The sequence below is a fragment of the Dysidea avara genome, chromosome 10 (assembly GCF_963678975.1).
Source record: "Dysidea avara chromosome 10, odDysAvar1.4, whole genome shotgun sequence".
NCBI classification, from domain to species: domain Eukaryota; kingdom Metazoa; phylum Porifera; class Demospongiae; order Dictyoceratida; family Dysideidae; genus Dysidea; species Dysidea avara.
In genome coordinates this window covers 24,624,150-24,648,969 of record NC_089281.1, presented here as the reverse complement: position 1 = coordinate 24,648,969, position 24,820 = coordinate 24,624,150, and the positions used below count along the sequence as shown (strand labels likewise).

The 24,820-nt window shown below is 37.4% G+C and overlaps 2 protein-coding genes and 1 long non-coding RNA gene across 8 annotated transcripts in view; 1 reads left to right on the top strand and 2 right to left on the bottom strand.

Moving 5' to 3' along the window:
- The window catches only part of LOC136236592 (erythroid differentiation-related factor 1-like), a 111,560-nt gene that overhangs the window by 8,062 nt on the left and 78,678 nt on the right, over positions 1–24,820 (top strand). The gene's annotated exons all lie outside the window — the stretch shown is intronic.
- On the bottom strand, positions 1,021–2,720 carry LOC136236629 (uncharacterized). The gene is made up of 2 exons (XM_066026853.1): positions 2,239–2,720; positions 1,021–2,177 (listed from the first exon to the last, which is right to left on the bottom strand). Exons 1-2 carry the CDS (start codon positions 2,623–2,625, stop codon positions 1,149–1,151), a joined length of 1,416 nt encoding a protein of 471 aa, XP_065882925.1. The 5' UTR covers positions 2,626–2,720; the 3' UTR covers positions 1,021–1,148.
- On the bottom strand, positions 5,769–7,456 carry LOC136236691 (uncharacterized). The gene is made up of 2 exons (XR_010692205.1): positions 6,962–7,456; positions 5,769–6,913 (listed from the first exon to the last, which is right to left on the bottom strand). It is a non-coding gene; the product is annotated as an uncharacterized lncRNA (long non-coding RNA).

Sequence of the window (24,820 nt, the reverse complement as noted above, 5' to 3'; positions counted from 1 at the left end):
AGTGCTTTATTGCAATAAAGCACTTTTTGTGGGTAATAAAGTAGTTGCCCGTGTGCTCTAGTACTAGCTAATAGCCTGCGGCGCTCACACTAGTATGACTAATCACCCAAGCCGGTGAAGGCTGATACCCCTCGCCACGCTGAGTGGTCAATCACCCCAGCCAATACAAGTTCTACCATTGGTTTGCTTTTATAGACATACCTAAATGCTGCGATGATGGATGGGAGAAGGTAACGTTGCTGTTACATTTGTTAATGTAAATGGACAAGTCCTGGAGACATCACCATGTGTCACAATAGAACCGATTGTGGGATGTGAGCAAAACCTGCCATAATATGTGATGAGCGTCTATCATGCCAAACTATGGTGAAATATGCGTGAGTTACTTTGTTAAACTAGTTTGTGTGCATTCGGGCTGCTAATAGTTCGTGCAACGTGTGTTAATTACGAGTCCTAGTGCATGGTGAAGCTACACGACTAGAAAATTCCATAAATCATTTAAAGTATTGCCTTGCTCGTGCTATATGAAAAATAAAGCTTGGCCTCGATGCAAATAAAGCACTCGGCTTCATCTCGTGCTTTATTCTTGGCCGTGCACCTCATACTTTATTTTTCATATAGCACTCACGGCAATGCTTTAACATTATACATACAGTACTACCATACTGTATGATATTCATGTGTACTGGTGATGACCAATTGCATATGTTAGCAATGAAGTTTTTCCTTCCTTACATTATTTTGCTGTGAACCCTTGATAACAGGTATTGGACACTTCATGTTTTGTAGATTGATTGACTAAAGTAATTTTAAATTGTAGTAAGTGGAAATATGCATAAGTGCACCTAACTCTATGTATGCCGAAAAAGTAATTTAAGATAGAGCAGTATTAATAGAACATACTTACTTGTTTCTATAAAGCTGTTTCGGTATGTAAGGTACCTTGGATAATGATAGTTGTATTTGAAAATGTTGCATATGTATGAGTGCTCTGATGTAGAGTACCTGAAACATCTGATTTGGGTCATGATCATTTTACTTTAGAAAAGCATACAAACAGCATGTCTAATCCTACATGTGCACACCATTGCATGTCAATCATATTTATAATTGAAATAAAGTACAGTTTAGTGACTAAAAGTGATATTCTAGTTATCAGTTGCTTCTTCAGATCCTGTTGAAGTCCTTTCCTCTCTAATCTTTTTCCGTAGTTGTTTATAAGCTGGTTCAAGGACAACAAAAGTGAACATCCCTATCAATAGAGTAAAGATGATAGTTTGTGTAGTCTGAAAATTGTTAATGCTTCCTAGTGTCAGCACTGCAATTAGAATAATGAAGAAATATCCCATAGCCATGACAGCTCCCATTGTTAGATATATAAAATAATGTCCAAATTCAGAATAGCATACAGTGAAAGTACCTAAAATGTGAAAGAAGCAAAAGGCTAGAAAAATTGTCAGAATAGAATAAATAAGGGTGGTTTGTAGTGGATCAGTAATAAATGCTAACAACATGTATGGTGCAAAGTAAATTCCTATAATTGTGACATTGGTCACAAGTGATGATACAGTCAGTCTTATGATAAATTCGTTCTTGTCAATTTTACCTCTGCATAATTTCACAATTGGCCATATCGGTGGTGCAATGATACAGATGGATAATGGTAGAGCAGAGCAAATAGCATGTACAATTGGCATAACCAAATCTATATGGCAACGAAAGTTTTCATAGTCACAACTATCACGATAAAATTCACTGGCATATTCAAATTGTTTCATCACCGACAAACTATAAACTGCAACAAGTAATAGACTCAATCCTATGCTGAAAATAAGTAGAGCTGGCAGGATTGCTATTGTAAACTTTCTACTATGCGTAAACAGAGTGAATATATGATCAAATCGCAGGACATTGTTATTTGCATGATTGTTGGTTGTACCATCATATAACATTCTAGCAAAAGCATATAATTTAGGACGGACACAAAAAGGAGCTAGGATTACGAATATGATAGATGAAAGTGATGGGATTACTGATATAGCTGCTGATATCCCTGCAACAATTCTATATTTGTCACCACCCTCATGTTCATCACTACGTCCAGCTTTAGCTTGAACAAAGAATTGGCTGAAGTATTGCATGGACTGTAGTTGATCATGGACTGCGTACGTCTTTACCTGTAGAATAAGAATTAAATCAGATATAATAGGCATGGATACTTGTATGCATTTTTTTTACCAGATATGTTAGTCGAGAGAGAAGAGCTCCATGTATATCTTTACAAAGACATGGTAGTGAGATAGTAACACTTTCTTCTGATATAAATACTGCAAATAGTGTAGAATACATAAGTGGACTCGGTCCCAGCAAATATAGAGGTGATGAACTCCAAAAGTACACTTCCTGATGTTTGGTACAATTTAAAGTATTGTCATTCATTACATCAGTGATATTATCGGTTGAATTATCAGAAACTTGAAAATCATAAGTGATTTTAACAAAACTTGAAGGTGCTTTTCCAGTTTTAAAGAATGTTTCCACAATTCTGCTCAACACAACCTTGTTGCTTAAAATGTATGACTCCAAGTCTGCATATTCTCTAATACAAGTGGTGCAATTTCCCATTTCATCACAAGCAGTAGATTCATCATCAGCTACCTGTATTTCAGCATTACAGTAAAATTGCAAAATACACCAAATCCCCACTATTAGTAAGGAATTCATTTTATGAACAAGTGTGCAAGATACAAGATAGGAGCTATTTATATGTTTAAAGTTTACCTACATGTTATGGGGGAAGTATTGTGGATGGGGGAAGTATTGTGGTTACAATAGTGTTTATTGTATGAACCCTCAAACCAGTATGGTAACAACTTATGACTTGGTGAACAATGATTGTGCTGACCTGTTGATATTGGTCAGCTTTGTTGTGATAGCAGTCCATCCCTTCTTCTAACCATACTTATACTTGGGACTTTCATAACTTACAATATCAACTGGCAACCAGGTATGTATCCTAATTCTAAAAATAGCAACTAAAGAATATACCCATTCAAATCCTAAAAGTTACCACACAATTTGCACGCAAAACTATTCATGCACCAGATGCTCTATTGCACTATTAGAGAAATTTCCTATGATAAAAGAACTTGTATAAAAGCACAATAGATAAAGATATTTTCGTCTCAACAGGTCTGAGAGGACTGGCAGGAAAACATAGGCAAAACATACTTGGCTTTGAAGGGGCCATTGTAGAAAGGTTCTACTGTAACTTTAAAATTTGCTGTTTATTATTTGCTCTATCAAAGGGCATGTGTTTTGGAAGTTAGCAGGACCCATTTTTGCTATTGTGCATAACAATGAACTTGTACGATGTAACTATGACTTGTTAATTCTCTGAAGCTAAAAGTAAACACCAAATGATTGAGAGGAACCACTCACAAGGATTGAGTGTGTGGAATAATTATAATGTGTGTATGTGTCGTTATTAAATTATTGGAACCTTCGTACTAGGTAATCAATTTCTCAGGTACTAAGGGACACTTAACTAAGTGTCTTGATTGTACATGTGACCTTGCGTGTGACTGTCTGTATTAACGGGTTGCACTACATACAATTTGGTTATTGCAACTATATCAAGGGGACAGTAGAGCAATTAATCCATGCAAATAAACTAATGGGTTACCTAACACAAACAGATTGTAGTAATATAACAAGAGTAATACCCAGGTCACAAGTGATTTGGCTAAGCTGCCTTAGAACAGACTGGTGTTTGTGTAACATTCAAAGTGATTTATTAGCAATTATTGTGAAATCACTTTGATGTGCTATCCTGCTGCCAGCAGTGCTATGCTACACTCACAAAAGTAACCAGACTGATTGGATATAGTCAACTCTTTACAAGTATACATGTTTGTAGTTGTGCATTTCTTCTCCCGAGAGTTACAGCACATGAAGATGGTGCGTGACCTTTAATGGATGCGTGCTTAGTTGTGTCAATGACATTGGGTCTCTGTATACGTAAAAGAATCATTACTCAATCATGTTAGTTATTCTGAGTGCTTTGTAATTAGTATTATTGATAGCAAAAGCAAAGCTAGTAGAGAAAATACAGGTAAGAGACTTGTGCCATTCACGTGCATATTGTTTTGTATCAAATTCTGCAACCAGTGCAGTTTTATGTGTTTGTTGAAAAAAGTGCTACTGTGTGTGCTCACTTGGGGATAATTGTGATTCCAGAATGAAACCAGTTCACATATACTGGCTGGCTCAGTGCTTGATGACAACTCTAAGGGCCCATGTAAACACAAAGTAGTTTTGAAACCATATTATCCTTCCATAGTCACTATTCTACTTTAAGGAGTTGGACACAGAGGTTCAACATTTGCTATCAATGTGAGTAGTGCATCAAATGAGAACTGTTCATAGCTCAAGCAAATCTCCTGTTTCGTGACAAGATAACCATGGTATGAGGAAATTTTTGGGTGATATATTTGGTCAAGAAAGCCTAAGTCTGTGCTATGCAGTGCTACAATGCCATATGAACCATATAATAATGTTTATCAAAACTGTTGTATTATTTACAGTGTTATAAAAGGGCCAGAGGAGATGGTCCAGTTGGTCAGGCCTGAGCCAGACCAATATTAGCTGACCAGTGCGAACTGTATAACTTTCATGCAATCATGTGCTATCTATGGATGATCACATCATAGATTTTACAGAGTTGTTGTTGAATATGCATGGCATGAGTAGTTAGCTATAGTTTCTCGGCCTAACTAAAATACAACACAGTACTTTGCAATTACCTTACAGCACAGCAATTACATCATCTTGTACAGTAAATATGGATTGTGGGATCTAGATATCACATGTACTGACAGTTGCATTTATGGAAATAATAAGTGTACGGCAGGTGCCTTCTTTGATTCTAAACCAGCAGCCTTAAATAACAATTCAATCGTCATGAAATAATCATCAGCATTTTTTGCCTTGTCACTCTCTTGACTTCTTTTTACTCAGCGATGGGCTGGCATTGACAACCTAGGTGCCTTATTAGAAGGCAAGAAGCCGTACACTCATACAACTATCACCTGGCTGGCAGAATTTTGAGTAAAAATTGCTCCTCTTCAATTACCCACTCATCTGGTTGAGGTACTGAACAAATTCTCTTACCACATCACACCATTTTTGAATAGTGATTGATCTTGTGATTGCACACCAGTATATTTATGTGATGATCCGCTCACTTCATCACAGACAAACTAGTATAGTAGACATTCTATATTGCATTCAAAAAACTGCACAAGACTTTTATTGTAGCTGTGCAGTGAATTTACTACATAATAAATAGTAAACATGAGATAAATTAATCATAATAGGGTCAAACCGGGCTCCCTGTTAAATTTGAAGCAGCTTCTGTAGGGAGACCCTCTTGAACTTCTAATATACTATCTACAGCTATATAAATATACTAGCTACACATATGCAGCTATATAGCAAGTTTCATGTTCTGTCCCCCTCTGTATGTCAGCTGAGGTCTACAATTACCTACCTATATAGTATAGAAACCTGAAGAACAACAAGGTAGGGTAGATGATTTGAGCATATAGCTGTCAGTGAAATATCACTAAAATTGCTTACTAAGTATCTGATTTTCCTGAAGACCCCCCTAGAATGCTTGCTTGTACTTTATACTCTACAACACACGCACACACTGTGCAGCAACTCCTCGACATCATGCATATTAGCTAGTGACAATTTCAATAGTATTTAATGTATACAGTCAATTTGGCTGGTGAGAAACCTTTTATTTATTCTGCATTTTACAAGCACATTAAAACAAAATTATACAACAAAATTATGTGGATGTGTAAACATAGTGTGCATACATGTTACTATGCATCTCAGTGTTCTAGTCAGTGACTATTGTTTTGCTCCTGTCTTGCTATTTCTCTCATTTGCTCATAAGCAGGTTTAAGTACAAAGTAACTGATCACTGCTGTCAGTAAAGAAAACAAAAGTTTCTGTGTGTCGTCAAAATCATTAATACTACCCAGTGTTGCCATTAAATTAAGGATAAAAAAGAAGTATGTTGTAATCATAGCACCAGCAATCAGTCCAATTCCCATCTTTACCTTGAGCTTAGCATACCACATAGCAAATGCAACTAAAAAGAATAAGAAGCAGCAAGCAAGAGAAGTTGTCAAAATAAAATAAATAATGCTGGTTTGCAGTGGATAGATGATGAATGCTAAAAGCATGTAGGGTGCAAAGTAAATTACTATGAACATGATGTTTATAACAAGTTGTATTGCTGTAAATTTAAGAAACTTCTCCTTGGCTTCGGAATATAATAGTAAAACTACAAGTGGTACAATGTGAATTGCAGACAATGATAGAGCAGAAGAAATGGCACTTGTACGTGGTATAGACTGGTGGCTATGCAATAGTCACATTTTTCAGCGTCAACAACACAGTCATCACTGCAAAACAATTCTTTCCCATATTCAAATAATTTCACCACTGATAACACATAAATTAAAAAGAGTACTGCATTTAATCCTATGCTGAAAATAATCAGAGCTGGTATGAATGTTTTCTTAATTCTTATGAGATGTGTATACAGTTCCAATACCCAGCCAGTATTTGTTGACACATTATTTACATAATGATTGTCATAAGATAGCCATCTTACGAAGGATAAGCTCTTAGGATAGATGTAATAGTAAGCTAGAATAAGAACTGCTACTGCTAATAGTGGTGGATTAAATGCTGAAATTTTCAAAATTGTTGCAATGCAATTATACTTGTCACTGCCTTCATACTTGTCCATATGTTTGATTTTAGCGTGAATGAAGAATTGGCTGTTAAATTGACTACACTGTGGCTGACCATGGACTGCATATGTCTTTACCTGTATAATAAGAATAATACACATATATAGATATTTTGTTATGTTTACCTGATATGTTAGTTCAGAGAGAGGACTACTGTAAGTATCTTTACAAAGGTATGGTAGTGGGATAGTAACAGCTTGTTCCGGTACATTTACTGCAAACATGGTTAAATACAGGAGTGGCTGTGGTCCAAACAGAAGTAGAGATGATGAACTCCAAAAGTATAACTCTTGGTGATGGTAACAGTTTGAGCTATTCTCAGTTATATTGTCTATCACATTAGACAAATCAGATGCATGAAAATCATAATTAATCCTGACAAAACTTGAAGGCACTTGACCAGTGCTAAAGAATGCACTTCTTAAAATGTCTGACTCAAGTTCCACGTAATCTCTGATACAAGTGGTACACTCACTGCAGTTTACTATTCCATAACAGTTGGTTGATTCATCATTAGCTATTTCTATATTACTACAATAAGCCAATGGAACTATAAGACCTATTACTGTGACTATTAAGAAAATGAAAAAAATTCCACCTGTTACTGTTCTTACTTTCATTTTTTTGTACATGTGTAAGATGCAGGATAAGCTCACTATTTATACTTATGTATCATGAGATTGGAACTATTGTGGTTACAGTGGTATATTTATAGAGGAACTCCCTTAAACCATCATGGTAATACCCGTGTATGCCAATAAACCAAAGTTGTGTGCATGTGGTATTATGTATCTTCATTTTCTACAAGTAACATACTTGACTTCTTTAATTTGTAGGTTATAAAATTGTTTGACAAAATCATGGAACCAGCGGCAACCTCCACACTGATCATACCACTCAGCTTATGTAGTTCCCCATTTTGTAGCCTATAAATGAAAGTCAAGAAGAAGCCTGCCTATCCCATTATGTTTACATTGCAGGGATGTGAATGAAATCATAGCAGCCACACAAATAGCAACCAATACCAGGGAAATACCAAAAAATATACCCCCTTCTAAATTGCCACACAAAAGCAACCAGATACCCAGAGGAGGTAGGACATGGTTGTGCGCTGCTTATTTTAATATTTAATACTATCACATGAGTTGTAATAATCACTATACAAAACCAGCCATCAATAGGATTTAGTAAGGCTCAGTGAATATTTTGGTAGCGTTTCATATAAACATCGAGGCTATGTACTTTGTTTTGTAAGAGCCCCTAAATTCCTTGGTGAAATAGCAAAAAATGACACTTTTTCATGTGCTTAACGGGGGGCTCTTTCAAAACAGAGTACATTTTCTTGATGCTTACATGAAGTGCTATCTAAAGATCTACCGAGCCCCATTGAACTCCAATGTTTGCTGGTTTTGTATTATGACTATTGAGACTCACGTGAAATTCCAAATAGAAATATGTAATTAAAATAAGTGGTGCACATGCATGTCCTACCTCCTCTGCCAGATACCTGTATATGTCATTTCTTTATGGCCTATATCATTGCTAATACAAGAGATAGCTGATAAACAAATACTCAAAACACACACATGTAATGTATGTACTACATGGTTGTTGGTCATATTTCTGAAATAGTTATATAACTGTCCACACATGCATGAGTAGTAAGGTTAGCTAAGGTAAATTGTTAACTGATATTTAGTATTATCTCCACTATTATTAACTCTTGGTATTATGTAATGAACAAAAATTTACAATCAACAATTGTAAATTAATAGGTCTTTGGCCTTTCATTGTGTCCATGTCCAGATTCCATCCAAAAGTCTGTTCTTGACTTCACTGATTGACTGAGCATTAATCACAGATTAAACGGTATTTTCTACTGGTTGATTACATAATAATCGATTCCTTCTGACATCCTCAAACTAGTATGGTGATAACTTACAGCTTGGTGAAGGGTGATTGTGCTGACCTGTTGATATTGGTGAGCTTGTTGTGATAACAGGCCATCCCCTTTTTAACTGCCAGTATACTTGGGACTTTCTAGGTTTACAATACTAACTGACAACCAGGTATATACCCTAATTCTAAAAATAGCGACCAAAGAATATGCCCAAGTCCTAAAAATTACCATGCACACAATCCGCACCCAAACTATGCATGCACCAGAAATGTGTGCATAATTTTCTTCGAGGTTTATACTAATGCTATTACGACAATTTTGTAGTAACAATAGTGTATTCATACGTATATATAAAGTATGATCTACCGGTACATGTATTTTGTTTTTTGAAACTTTCATGTATTTGTATGTTTGTTGTCAATTTCAGAGAAGGTGTTGTATTGCAGTACAACCTATTGTAGGGAAATCTCCTACAATAGAAGAACTTGTATAAAAACACAGTAGACAACGATATTTTGTCTCAATAGACTTGCTGGAAAACATCAGTAGAATCCATTATACTACCGTATAGTAAAAAACTTTGGTGGTAAAAAACTTTGGCAAATAGCGTTCAATTCGCCAAAGTTTTTTTTGCCAATTATTTTAGATGATCACACAAGTATATTGAGTAACTAGAACTTGAGATGAAGGTCAGCTCATGCCACCACGCAATAAAGATTGAGCTGACTTTGGAGATCTCCTAGGAATGTGTCCCACAGTTGTAAGCACTCCTTGGGATAGCATTTCCAACCGGCTTCCCGTTCGCATGTCAGTTAGTTCATCGTCTCACAATGGATTTGGCCAATACTTTGATATACGTGATAACCTCTGCTACTGGAGTTCACTGAAAAAGTAAATGCAGTTACCCTCGGCACCGCTACTGATGCAGGAGATAGCGAAGCACACCTTTGCTAGCATGTCGTTAGATCAGTAGCTCGATCAGTAGCTACAGAAGCCACTACGATGAGTTGACACCTTGTTATATCCGAGGTTATATCCTTACCGGGGATCCTTACAGGTACCATACAGTAAAAACTTTGGCAAATATTGTTTCAATCTCCAAAGTTTTTTCCGCCAATTTTTTCAACAGCAAGGTTTCGTCACACTTTTTACTGCCAAAGTTTTTTACTATACGGTATTGTGCATAACACTGCATAATTAATGAACTTGTATGATGTAGTTAATTCTCTTGGTCTTGGGAAGCTATAAATAAATACCAAATATTTGGGAGGAACCACTCATAAGGATTGAGTGCAGGGGTGGATTATAGTGTGTGTATGTATGTCTCTTTATTAAATGTAAATTGGAACCTTCGTAATAAGAGTGTCCTGCGTGGTAATCAATTTTCAAGTACTAATTAACTAACTGTCTTGATTGTATCAAGAGTTCATAATATTACTACTGTATATGACTCTTGATTGTATATATGACCTGTCTGTATTAACAGGTTCCACTGCAATTCGATTGTTGCAACTATATCAAGGGCAATGAACCCATGCAAATAATTAAAAGCATACTAATGGGTTGCCTAACATAAAATGATTGTAGTAACATAACAAGCCCAAGTCATGCAAGTGGTTTAGTTAAGCTGCCTTAGAACAGACTGGTGTTTGTGTAACTTTAAGTGACTTATAGTGAACAAATATTGTGAAAGCACTTTGATGCGTTATACTACTATCAGCAGCATCACACTACATGCTACACTTACAAAACTAACCAGACTGATTGGATATAGTCAAGTGCACATGTGCATTTCTTCTCCAGAGAGTCAATGGATGCATGCTTGTTCTTGCCAATGACATTAAATCTCCATATACATATATTGTTAAAAGAACCATTGTCCATTATTTGGTCTCTCTCTTATTTTGAGTGCTTCGCACTACATTAGTATTATCAAAGTTATTGATGACAAAAGCAAAACTAGTAAAGAAACTGCAAAGGAATACGGGGTAAGAGACTTGCACCATTCACGTGACATTACTTGCATATTGTTATGTGTCAAATTCTACAACCAGTGTAATTATATGTCTTTATTTTAAAAGTGCTGCTGTATGCGTTACAGACACACTGGGGATCATCATGATTCCAGTTCATATACTGGTACATGATGACAACTCAACTGCAGCTCTGGAAACATACTATCCTTCCATAGTCACTATTCTACTTTTAGGAGTTGCAAAGACACAGAGGTCCGTTGCTGTTAATGTGGTACTGCATCAAATCAGTTCATAGCTTACCAACAAGATAATCATGGCATGTGGAAAAAGTGAGGCTGATTTTTTTGGGTAATATATTTGGTCAAGAAAGTCAAGCCTCTACTATGCAGTACTACAGTGCCATGTGAATGAACCATATAGTATTGATTACATAATATTTATCAAAACTGGTGTTGTAATATTTACAGAGGAGACAGTCCGGTTAGTCAGGCCTGAGCCGGACCAACTAGCTGACCAGAGCGAACTATATTACTTTCATGGAATCATGTGCTATCTATGGATGATCATATCTACATGTATGTTTTACAGATGTTGTTGAAAATGCATGGCATGAGTAGTTATCTATAGTTTCTCTACCTAACTAAAGCACAACACCACATGTACAGTACTTACAATTACAGCACAGCAACACACACACACACACACACACACACACACACACACACACACACACACACACACACACACACACACACACACACACACACACACACACACACACACAAGACATGCACATACACACACTACACACACACAGTTTCGCTTAGTCTTGTACAGTAAGGAAAGATTGTGGGGTCTACATATCATGTGTAGTGGCAGTTGCATTTATGGGAATTAGTGTACGTCAGGTGCCTTTTTTGATTCTAAACCAGCAACCTTAAATAACAATTCAGTCTTCATGAAATAATCGTCGATCAGCATTTCTTGGTTTGTCACTCTCTTGGCTTCTTTTACTGAGCGAAAGGCTGGCATTGACAATCTAGGTGCTTCATTCCACAGCAGGAAGCTGTACACCCACATTCAACTATCACCTAGCTGCCATCTGGATGAAATTTTTTTAGTAGAAATCATTCTTCTTCAGCTACCCACTTGTCTGGTCAAGATACTGAACAAATTCTCTTATCCCACATCGCGCCATTTTCAAATAATGATTGATCTTGTGATTGCCAACCAGTATCATACAGTACTGTACTGTACTGTATATTAGGAAGTTTAGGTTTTTCTGGCCAAAAACCAGCTTTACAATACCGTTCTGGTGCCTTGGCTAGGTATAACCAAGCTTAAAGTGCCTTCAGTACAACCCTAAATACTTACAATAAGTAGCTGCAAAATTTATTCAATCAAATTTTCTACTGACTGACTTTAGACAAGTGTAACTTGATATTAAATGGCTAAGACTACAGGCTTGATTTTTCACTGTTCAACATTGCTTCGTCCTGAGATGTACTTTTTGGCATACCACAGTATGTAAAATGTACACATCATGGACTTACTTTTGTCTTCCATTTCTTTTTGCTGACAGCTCAAGGTGTTGATTCGTGGTAGCATGATGCATGGCTTCTCATTTGTAAATGCGAATCATCTGTATTTTCTGTGGGGACTGGAGTGGTTGTAGAGGTGCTTCTAATGCTGTGCTTTGTTTGTAACGCTGTGTGATGGGCTGAAAATAGGTGAAGTGTAATGGCCACTTCACTTTTTGAGTCAGTAATTGATAGCTGGGGCACGTATTCAGATGAAAACATTAACTCTGGAACTCTCCTTTCTTTTGATGCAGTATGCGCAGGTTCACCAGTCATAGCAATGTTACAAAATAGGCAAACAAACAAGTACAGGATACTGGTGGACCTTTAACACACTTAAAATGTGCAACTTGTAAAATAATCGTGTACATGCTATAAGCCCTTGTAGTTCTGTGTGTTGAAAAACATTTAATTTTAAGTTCGACAAGGGATCTTAGAAAAAAGTAGGAAACAAGGGAGGTTGTCTACACCCTCAGATATACTAGTGAACATGACTGAATTAGGGATTAAATAAATGTCCACTAGTATATTTACAGGTGTAGGCGATCTCTCTTGTTTTCTGTACTTTTTTCTATGTCTTGATTGATCCCTAATCTATAACTTAAAATTCTTTATACTTGTATTTATGTGACTCTCCATGAACAGGTGAATCCAAGGTTTTGTTAATTTAAAAATTTTGTTTCAGTTCATGCTAATTTTTTAATGTAGCACGTGTATTTTTATTCAGTTTTATTATTTCAATACATTTTTATAGCAAAATTTTTTTTGCAAAAACAGCCGCTTTTTCACTCAGCTGGTCACATTATTATGAACTCTTGTTATTACCATTTAAAATATAAGATAGTGTTTATCTATGTGCCCAAAAGGTAGGTTTTCCAAAGTCAGAGGGTTTATACCCCTCCAGAGCTCTGTATTATGCTGTCTTTCCAGTACATAATCATAATCAGGAAATGCAATCTGCTCACTTTGACTATTGGAAACAAAGTAATCTTTCTTCTTATGTGATAGACAGTACATAAAGTTATTCACAAATCAACACCTTTGAGCTACTAGCTAAAACAAATGGGACATAGAAAAGGACAGATGCTTTGTATATACCTCCTGTGATACACCAAAGACTAAAGCTACATCTAATAGCAAAAGAGTCAAGCTCATAGTGTCTTTGAGTAACGCTTGTCAGAAGGATTAGTTAGTATATGTACATGAATCATTCAGTAAAAATTCGACTTAATAAATGTTTCATGTCTACCATTTGAAACAGCATTAAGAAACTGTCTAACAGCAAGGTGTAACATTAAGACAACTCCATAGCTAACCTTACTACTCATTCAGGTGTGGACAAATATACGGCTATTTCAGAAATATGACCAACAACCATGTAGTAGTACATACTTTACATGTGTATCAGTTGTCTCTTGCATTATAGCAGTGATATAGGTCATAAAGAAACGACTTTCTGGAATTTGGCTGCTTTTGTGTGGCAATTTAGAATCAGGGTATATTTTTTAGTATTCCCCTGTTTGGTTGCTATTTGTGTGGTTACTATATGTAAACCTACTTTATTGGTATTACCATGATGGTTTACAGGGAGATCATCTATAACATGTCATTGTAACCACAATAGTTACAAACTCATGATACGTAGATACTTACAGTAGTCTTCTCACTGAACTAACATATCAGGTAAACATTAAAGATATTCGTAGGAACCTGCGTGTGTATTATTCTTAGTATACAAGTAAAGACATACATATGTAGCCACAGTGTAGCCAATTTAACAACCAACACTTTGGTCAGGCTAAAATAAGCATATGGACAAGTATGAAGGTAGTGATAAGTATAATCGCATTGCAACGATTTTGAAAATTTCAGCATTTAATCCACCACTATCAATAGTGGAAGTTCTTATTCTAGCTTACTATTACATCTATCCTAAGAGCTTATCCTTCGTAAAATGGCTACCTTATGACAATCGTTATGCAAATAATGTGTCAACAAATACTGGCTGGGTATTGAAACTGTGTACGCATCTCAGAAGAATTAAGAAAGCATTCGTACCAGCTCTGATTATTTTCAGCATAGGATTAAATGCAGTGTTCTTTTTAATTTATGTGTTATCAGTGGTGAAGTTATTTGAATATGGGAAAGAATTGTTTTGCAGTGATGACTGTGTTGTCGATGCTGAAAAATGTGACTATTGTGTAAGCCACCACATATAAGCACCATTTCTTTCCTTTACTGACAGCAGTGATCAGTTACTTTTGTACTTAAACCTGCTTATGAGCAAATGAGAGAAATAGCAAGACAGGAGAACCTCTTGACAAAATAATAGTGACTGTTGTAATTGTCAAATGTGTATCCAACAAGTGAATGTGTTACTATATAATACTCTCAATAGCACCTTGACATATTATTTTGAAATAATTACGTCAAGCGATTAGCCAGTAGAATTAGTACTACACTTGCTTGTCAAGGTCCGTTGACAAAAATTTGTAATAGTAATCTGATTGGGTAAAATAGGGTGGTGCATTTCTATTGGAAGTACATGTTTGATTTAACAACTTGTGTCACCATAGCGATAGGTGCCCCACACATAGCAACAATATGGTTGCTTAGAATACAGTTGCTAGGTAACTGTTGCTAAGGTATTCATCACTTTGGGACCATACCAATGGTTGTTAAGTGTGATTAGTCTTTAGCAGTAGTTATTTTTTGAATTTCTGTTGCTTAGTAACAGTTGCTATAGTTGTCAGATTAATTTGTAATAGGATGGATGGCTGTGGTATTTGGGATTAATAGTGCAAGCATTGTAAACAGGAAGGAGAGCAGTAGTATAGAAAACCTGAAGAACAACAATTTAGGCTAGATGATTTGAGCATACTTATATAGCTAGCAGTAAAATATCACTAGAATTACATATCTGAATATCTAATGATTTGAAAATTCCTGGAATGTCTCCAGATTCCCCTAAAATGCTCATACTTTACACTTCACAGAGTGCTAGTGAAGGTGTGTTCAATATTACAAGGACAGTGGAGTGATTAAAAACAACACTATTGTATGTAAGGGTGGATGTGTGTAAAAGTTTACTTAACTACTAGTATTTCCAATTTTACTAGCTATGAAAAAATGGAAGTAGGGATTGATATACCACTACAAAAAGTAAGGAAACAAGTCAAACAAGATTAATTGCTAAATTAAGACACGTTTTACTTCCTACTTTTTGCTAACATCTTGAATGTTAAGCATTAAAGTGTGTCTCATTTTGGCAAGTAGCTATCTAATCTTGTTCAACTTGTTTCTTTACTTTTTGTTGTGTGGATCATTTTCATTTTAGCCGGAACATTTTACTGTTTGTAGCATATGTATTATATCAATCCCTACTTGCTTTTAATTTATAATAGCTAGTTTATGTACTTTTTATTTCTAGCTATAGTAGCTATATTGCATGTTCACACTTCATTGAATCATGTGCAAAAACCTCGTGTTAAGGTGGTGACACGCACGGCCACTATCAATTATTCTTCAGGAAGAACAAGGAAGACCAACGGATAATTAAAGCAAACAGCATGGCGCAGTGAACAAAACCTAATTGGAACAACAGATTCATGAATCTGCCATCAGGGCAGGTATCAATGCTGTGTTCATTTCTTTTTGATATCATTGAGTTAAAAGTCATCAAAAGGTGTTATAAGTATTGCAGTATTGCTATGGTCACAACTTTTCAGTATAATCTTGCTTATAGGCTATCACCATGCATGCTGTGTGAATACATGGTGCTGATATTTAATGCTTATGATTAGTTAGTGTGGACATGGTCCTGCACATAGGATAGGTACCAATGTCAGTACTTAATAATCATGTTCTGCTGTCAGTCACCTACTTGCGTAATGCATGAGCTGTTGTCAGGTGTTGTTTAAGATGTTCAGTAATGTGTGTTTGCATCACTACATGTACTAAATTTAAAAAAAAAAAATCTATTGTGTTGAAGGGCATGAAAGAGTTGTGCAATTGTTACAATATTCATCAATCTCAGTAATGATTATAGTTAAGCTGTACTGCTAATGTCATGGCTTATGCAAGGCTTCTGTTGAAGCGTATTCCAAACTACCTTAGCTTCCTTGGTGTTCCATGGTCTAGGGTTGTTGGTGGCAGGCTCTACATCTATCTTGCTAACTGGAACACCTGTTCATTCTACAGACCTCCAAACAATCTAACTGATCCCATCACCAACCTTAGGACCTCACTGAGTTAAATATCAATTCACAACCCAGATATCATCATTGCTGGTGACTTCAACTTCCCTTCCATGGAATGGGAGGAGGGTATAGGATGCATACGGTCAAGTCCAACCTATGGTAGTGATGTAAATCATCTGTTTACTGAAGCTATTGATGACTCTAGATTAGAACAATTTGTTACCCCAGCAACCAGAAACAATCATACACTATATAAACTTAGTATTTACTACACATCCTGACCTAATCAGTGACGTCAATATTGTGCCAGGCATCTCTGATCATGAAGCAGTCACCTTCAAATTTCAAGTATTCCATCTGCAAAACATCTGAGGAAAGTTTACCATATCATAGGGCTAACACCGACAGAATATTAGAGGAAATGAAGAATTTCTCAGGTACATTCCTCTCTCAAGAACCTTATCGATACTCTGTTGAAAGTAAATTGGCAATAGCTTAAAAAGATTTTGTTGCATCTAGTTGAATTGTATGTTCCCCACAAAACCATCAACCCATACAAAGACCTACCATGATGAAACATTAAAGCTCTAATGAGGAAATGAAAGAGATCATACAACAAGGCCAGACGTACCCAATCCCTCTCTGACTGGACCCAGTATAAGTCTTTACGTAATGTTGTCAACAAATCCTTAAGGCAAGCACATGAGAATTATTGTCAACACTAATTTGTCGACTATTTCACAAATAATCATAAGAGATTCTGGTCACTAGTAAAGTGATCTTGAAAAAATGATTAGTCAGTAGCACCACTTGAAATTGATAATACCTTGAAAAGTACAGCAGCAGAAGCACTCGGAGAACAATTTTTCTCAGTATTCACCAGAGAAGACGATAACATTCCTGTAGTAACTACCAGCCAGTATCTCTCAATACCCAACAGAACATTTAACACCAGTGGCATTGTATCCCTACTAAAAAATCTCAAGCCTGGTAAAGTTGCTGGCCCAGATGATATACTCACATGGATCCTCAAAACCTCTGCAGAGCAAGTAGCTCCGGTGTTACAAGTGATATTTATGCAGTCGCTTTGGGACAAAAGTTTGAACAGCAGTCTGTAGAATATGTTTTAATGTAGCCCAAACTTCTTCAATGTCACTTAGATGATAGTATTCGTGAAAATTGTGATTCATCATAGAGTTATACATACCGTCCCAGTCAGCTCTTGAGTAATCGTAAGCAACATAGGAGGCTTTCTGTTCCACAGTGTGAGATGATGTTGGAACACTGAAATTAATTATAAAGTGATCAGATGAGAGGCTTTGAGGGTGAGCATCAGATACTGTTGGCTGGTTGATGACAAAATTTGCTAAAACGACATCCAGGATGTTGCCATTAACATGGGTTGGTTTATCAACCAGCTGTTCCAAGTTTAATTCAATAATCTTGTCACAGAATTGAGAGGAAAAGTCAGAGTGACCTTGGTAGTTTTCCCAATCGACATCAGGTAAGTTAACATTTCCTAGTATTAGCAGATGATCGTGACAAGATAGACTTGATAAATATTCCAGTAGGGTTTCATGATGTGATTGGTTAGCATCAGGAGGGACATATAATAAACAAATGGTGATCTCCTTGTTATTACATAAAACTGACACAACAATGGCTTCCAGACTGCTATGTTTACCAATCAACTTAGAGGTAATATTATCCTTTACTGCAAGCATAACCCCTCCTCCTCTGGAGTGACGATCATTTCTAAAAATATTATAACCTGTGGGTAAAATTTCACTGTCCAGAATGTATGGCCTTAGCCAAGTCTCAGTTATAGCTACAATCTGGAAATCATAACAATATACATAGCTCTGAAAGTGGTTTAGTTTATTTACCAGACTACGTGCATTCCATTAGCAAAAGGATGACTGGTTGAAATTAGATGGACTGTGACAATGGTACTGACCCTGGGCAAGTCAGTTGTTGTCAGTACCATTAGAGGTACTGTGATCACTACTAGGTGAATAGGTTCCAGAGTACTGTACATGATGCTCATTATGTGTTTCATCACTGATAACAGTGGCAAAAAGTTTACCAGCCAGAAAAATGCTGTTTCCTTTTATTCTAATTGCCTTTCTATCTTGGCCCTTTTGTATGAGTTGCCATCATTCTTTTAGCAGTAACTATTCAATTTTTCTGGCCTGCAGAGGTAAATCAGGTTTCACAGTGATACCCTTAGGACATTGCTTTTTGTTGTAAAGTAAGTTAGAAACATAGCCCGTAGAATTAAACTTTACCAGGACAGGTCTAGGTCTCGCAGAATCGCTAGAGTACTTTCCCAGATGCACAGTATCACGGATGACACTGCTTGGATTGTTATAAGGAACAATAGCAGAGCATACGTCAAAGACTTTACAGAAGTTTTGCTTAAGTCGCTCAAATCTTGTGGTGCCTGTGTTGCATTCGGGGATGCCATATATCACAGCATTAAATTTTCTTGAATCCTCTCCTGTTGGTATTGCTACATTTGTTGATTTACTGATTGACCATTCTGACAATTCATCACGATGAAGGGGAGAACTTTGATCATCCAAAGCCATCGGCTGCTCTTGGTTCTGAGGACCGCTAAGTAAACTAGTAATTGTAGTCTGCATTGCAGTTTGAAGATCACTGATTGCTTTGGAAATTGTACCAGTTACAGTTGATAAAATGTCGTTTAACCGAGGTTTGAACTGGAATTATCGTCATTTTTCTTATTGATCAAGTTAAAAACTTCGCCTTCGCAGGGCGAGCAAAAGAAATGGAGACACTCAGCTTCTCCAAGTAGTACCAGAGCTTCCTCAGTAATTCCGCAGCACACATTGCAGTACCATAATTAGCAGCATTCACACTGTACAAGGCCCCTTCCGGAGACTTTACACTGACTACTAATGTTCGGTTCCGCTGCTGCATTAATGACTTCCGCTTGGGACACTTTCGAATGACATTCTTTAGTATCACAGGCAGCACTTCTCCCTTTTACAGCACCATTCTCGTGCGATGTAAGCTTGTCGTACGGCGCCTTTTTGGTATTCTTACCCTTGTAGTACTTAGGCATGACTGGCCGAAACAATTCTGGAAGGAGGTCGGAACACAAACTGGTGTTTAAAGAGTAGCTGGACGACTCCACGAGAACAAAAGACAACTACTTTCAGTAGAAGTTACGAGAAGGGAAGAGAGCAAAATTGATTCCTTCCAAACCACCAAAAGGCACTCCTACGATGGTGCCATGTATGCCTACCATATAGCCATGCAAAATGGTGAATGGTAAAGTCAGCATTGACAACAAGACTCTTTGTTAGTATTATGTCAACTGCATGGGTGGCACAGTATTCTGTGACCATAACTTGACAGTGTCATGTGCTATTGACCTGAAATATAACTGAGCTGTTTTTTTAGCTTGAGAACTTTTATTTTATAAATAATTAAATAAAGACATAATTGCATAATTTCCTGTGGTTTATTGAGATCACTATCTATACCTGTGGACTAGTTATATAGTAACCTGTGGTCTAGCTCATGACTATATCCAAAAGGGAAGTAGCCTTACAATTAGCTTACTTTTGGACAAGAGTACAAGACAGTTGTCATTTACATTGATTATCAATGTCACAGTGTGGCGCTGACACTATAACCTTGAGGGTAATTCTAGATACTATGTAGCAACTACAGTTTATTTTTTCTCTCTTTATCTGCTTCACTAGAAATGTTAAAACACTTAGAATGTGCCAGCAAAATTCTACGTAAGGATGGTGAGAAAAAGGACTACCCACAGATTAGTTACTGAAGTCACATGACAAGGTTTCTATGCCATTTAGAGCTCCTCAGACAATGTGGGTATAGTTCTCGCCCACATCCTGCTCTGGTTTCTTAGAAGCAGAAATCTGTCAACATATTTGCATTTATTTTAAGCAATGTTTGCAACCAAGGTTACACATTGATATGATGGTAGTCATGCACAGGCTGTTCACACAACATGATATAAAATGTTATATTATTATAGTTGTCATGACAATTATTAACCAGGTAACAGAAATATTGTGGTTACAATAATGTGAATACTTTAACGATATCACATGACAGCAAAACAATCCGTACATGTGTAGTGTGTATAGTTCTATAGTAACAGCTTGTGATTAAAACTGCATGCGGGTACATGTAAAACATACCATTGCTATTACAATTCAGTAGCAGTAGAAGTGAAAAGAAAACTAACAAATTACAACAATAACAGCATCTTCATAGTCATATTCTACGTAATAAGTTTGTACTTTAAAATTGTTTCACCAGATTTTAGTGAACTTCTTTTCTTGGTCTGTTTTAGATAACTGTAAATTGGTTTTACTACAAATATAGTCAACAAAACTATTAGTATAGCAAAGAGAACTGCCTGAGCATGACAAAATTGTTTTACAGAATAGTGAACAAATTTTTGTCGAATAAACCAATAATATTATTGTCGTATCTGCCCGGTAATAATTGCACGCTTAAGGATAATACTTTTATCTTAGACTACACAACAATAAATACATGGTACAAGACAATATATTTATACTATAAAAAGAAACCTTAAATAGCATGTTTACCAAGTACAAGGTGCAATACAAGTCCATAAATAGTGTGTTTACTCTATTACATACAATTAACATAACCATAAGAAAAGCTGCTAATACATGTGTTAATTACTTAGCTAAGTACAAAAACAAATCAAAGTATACAGTACAACTTAGCTAAGGATTCTGATTACTACATTCCTCCCTTCTTAATTCTGAAAACGCTCTGGAGGCCTACGATACCTTTGTGAGCGGCGAAGTTCAGTTGGTGCACTTCCACTGGTAGGTGGCTGCTGGGAAACTGGAATGGGAATGTCATCAGTATCATTGTCTTGATCAGGACTACAGTCACCTTGTCTATTGTGAATGTGATCCGCATGTCTTCGGACAATTTTACCATCTGATAATTTGATCTTGTAAGAGTGCTCACCACTGGTACTAACAACAGTTCCTGGTAACCAATTGCCTTTTGGTCCCTTGTTAAAACCACGAACCATCACTAAGTCATTATGTTGAAAAGTACGTTGTTGGGTGGTTCTGTCATGTTGTGATTTCTGTCTATGTTGCTGTTGTGAAACTCTGTCTTTTAGGCTAGGTACAATCAGGTCCAGGTGTGAGCGAGGTCTCTGTTTCAAGATTAACTCTGCTGGAGCAACTCCTGTTGTTGCGTGAGTTGAAAGTCTGTAATGAAAAAGAAAGCGTGAGAGTTTAGTTTGTATTGTACCAGTCAACTGCTTCTTCATTCCAATTTTGAAGGTCTGAACAGCTCTCTCAGCTAAACCATTAGAAGAAGGATGATAAGGTGCGGTCTTAAAATGGCGGATGTGATTTTGCCTTAGAAATTCAGTAAATTCACTGCTAGTGAAACAAGAGCCATTGTCTGTTACAATCACCTTAGGTAACCCAAATCTGGCAAACATTGTTCTTAAATGTTCAACTGTTGCTTGAGTAGTACCAGAACTAACAACCTCTATTTCCATCCATTTAGAATGGGCGTCGACAACAACTAAAAACATTTTTCCCAGAAAGGGTCCAGCATAGTCTAAATGAATTCTCTCCCATGGGTTTTCTGGCCATTCCCATGGATGCATTGGTACAGCTGGGGGAGAAGGCTGATTGACTTGACACTGGTTACACTGTTTTACTTGTGCTTCCAAGTCTGAATCAATGTTAGGCCACCACACATAACTACGAGCCAAACCTTTCATCTTAGAAATTCCTGGATGACCTTCATGAAGCAAAGCCAGCAACTTCTCTCTTCCCTGCTTAGGTACCACGACCCGATTCCCCCAGAGTAAGCAGTTGTTTTGAATGCTGAGCTCTAACTGTCTTGATTGATATGGTTTAAGTACTGAATCAACTGCTCGTGGCCAGCCATGTTGCACAAATCTGCGTACTTTGGACAACATAGGATCTCGATCAGTCCATGATCTGATTTGGTCCACTGTTACTGGAGAAATCTCCAAGCCTTCTAACAAGTACACTAACTCTTGAGGCATTGGTACTTCTTTTGGCTGCACTGATAGTGGCAATCGGCTGAAACCGTCAGCATTTGCATTATCCTTACCAGGCACATACTGCACTGTGTAGTTATACGCACTCAGTGTTAAAGCCCATCGTTGTATTCTTCCTGATGCCATCACCGGAATACCTTTTCTCTCTCCTAAGAGGTGTTGTAGGGGTTTGTGATCTGATTTAATTGTAAAATGTCTTCCAAACAAGTACTGGTGAAAATGTCTGACTCCAAAAACAATAGCAAGTGCTTCCTTGTCTATTTGTGCATAATTTTTCTCCGCAGGTGCCAGAGAACGTGAAGCAAAAGCAACTGGCAGTTCATCATCTCCAACTTGGTGAGACAAAACTGCACCAATTCCATAAGGGGATGCATCACAAGCCAAAATCAGTGGTTTGGATGGGTCATAGTGTGTCAAGACACTTGAAGATGTCAACAAAGCCTTGGCCTTCTCAAAAGCTTTACGTTGCTTTTCTCCCCATGACCAATGATGCTTCTTCTGTAGCAAGCTGTACAAAGGAGCAAGACATGTAGAAAGGTTAGGTAAGAACTTGCCATAATAGTTCAGCATGCCCAAAAATGACTTCAACTGTGACACATTTCTTGGGGCAGGTGCTTCCACAATAGCTCTAACCTTCTCTGGAATTGGTTCCAGTCCCTTAGCTGATATTTTGTGACCAAGGTATTCTACCTCCTGTAGCATGAAAAAGCATTTATCAGGCTTTAATTTCATACCTGCTGAAGCCAATTTCTGCAATACTGCTGACAAATTGGTCAGGTGCTCTTGGTCATTTTGTCCAGACACCAAGATGTTATCAAGAAACAAGCACACTCCTGGAAGACCCTGAAGAAGTGTTTCCATAGTCCTTTGGAATATGGATGGAGCAGCTGAAACACCAAAAGGAAGTCTGTTGTACTGGAACAATCCTTTGTGCGTGTTGATAGCCACAAGCTTCTTTGATGCATCATCTAAGGGTATCTGCTGATAAGCATGGGCAAGGTCTAGTTTTGAAAATCTCTTTCCACCAGCCAATGATGCGAACAAATCATCTATTCTAGGCAAGGGGTAGCTGTCCACTTGGGAAGCTTGGTTAATTGTAACCTTGTAGTCTCCACATATCCTAATTGAACCATCTTTCTTTAACACAGGAACAATTGGGACAGCCCACTCAGAAAATTCAATAGGTTCGATCACACCTTGTTGAATTAAACGGTCCAGTTCTTTCTCAATTTTTGCCTTCAAGGCGTAAGGTACTGCTCTGGGTTTGTGAAAACGGGGTTGGGCTGTAGGATCCACTCTAATTGTAGCATTAGTTCCCTTTAAAACTCCAAGTTCTGAACTAAAGACGGTTGTGTATGTATCAAGAATACCCTGCAAGGACAAAGAATAACATGCATGGTTAACACAAAATAAGTTAGTCCAGTCCAAACAGATCTTCATAAGCCAGTCTCTTCCCAATAAGCTTGGTCCACTCCCATTTGCGACCACTAATGGTAACTGCTCAGTCTGATCTTTATGCTTGACTGTGACTATGGTGGAGCCTTTGACACCTATCTGTTCACCACTGTAAGTTCTCAGCTTGACACTGGACTCCTGGAGAGGGGGAGCATCTTCTGGTGACCACAGACGATTGTAAGTTTCTTCACTGATAATAGAAACTGAAGCTCCGGTGTCTACCTCCATTTCCAAACTAGCATTGTCAATACTCACTGACACTAGAAGTGGTTTCACAGATGTGGCTGTGACCTTGTACATGGAGTAATCATCTTCCTCCTCCTTTACTATGTGAGTAGGACGAGACGCGGTACCATCTTTCTGTTGTGGGCGGGGCTGTCCTTTTGGTAAGGGTTTACTTTTGCACACACGAGCAATGTGTCCTTTCTTCCCGCATTTGCGGCATTCCGCAGTCTTAAAACGACAATCAGCTGCCTTGTGTTTCTCTCCACATCGGTAGCACGGATTCTGTGTACCATGAGTCTTCAGCTTGTTAACAGGGACAGGGGACTGTAAATCTTTCACATTCTTTTCTGCAGATTCAGATGCCATAGCTATCTCGAAAGCCTTTTCAAAAGTGAGTTCCGGTTCTGCTAGAAGTTGGCGCTGGATTCTGGAATCCTCTACTCCGCAAACTAGACGATCTCGTAACATATCGTTGAGGGTAGTGGCATACTGACAGTGTTCTGCAAGCTGGCGTAGCTCTGCAACATAAGCTGCGACTGATTCTCCTGTACG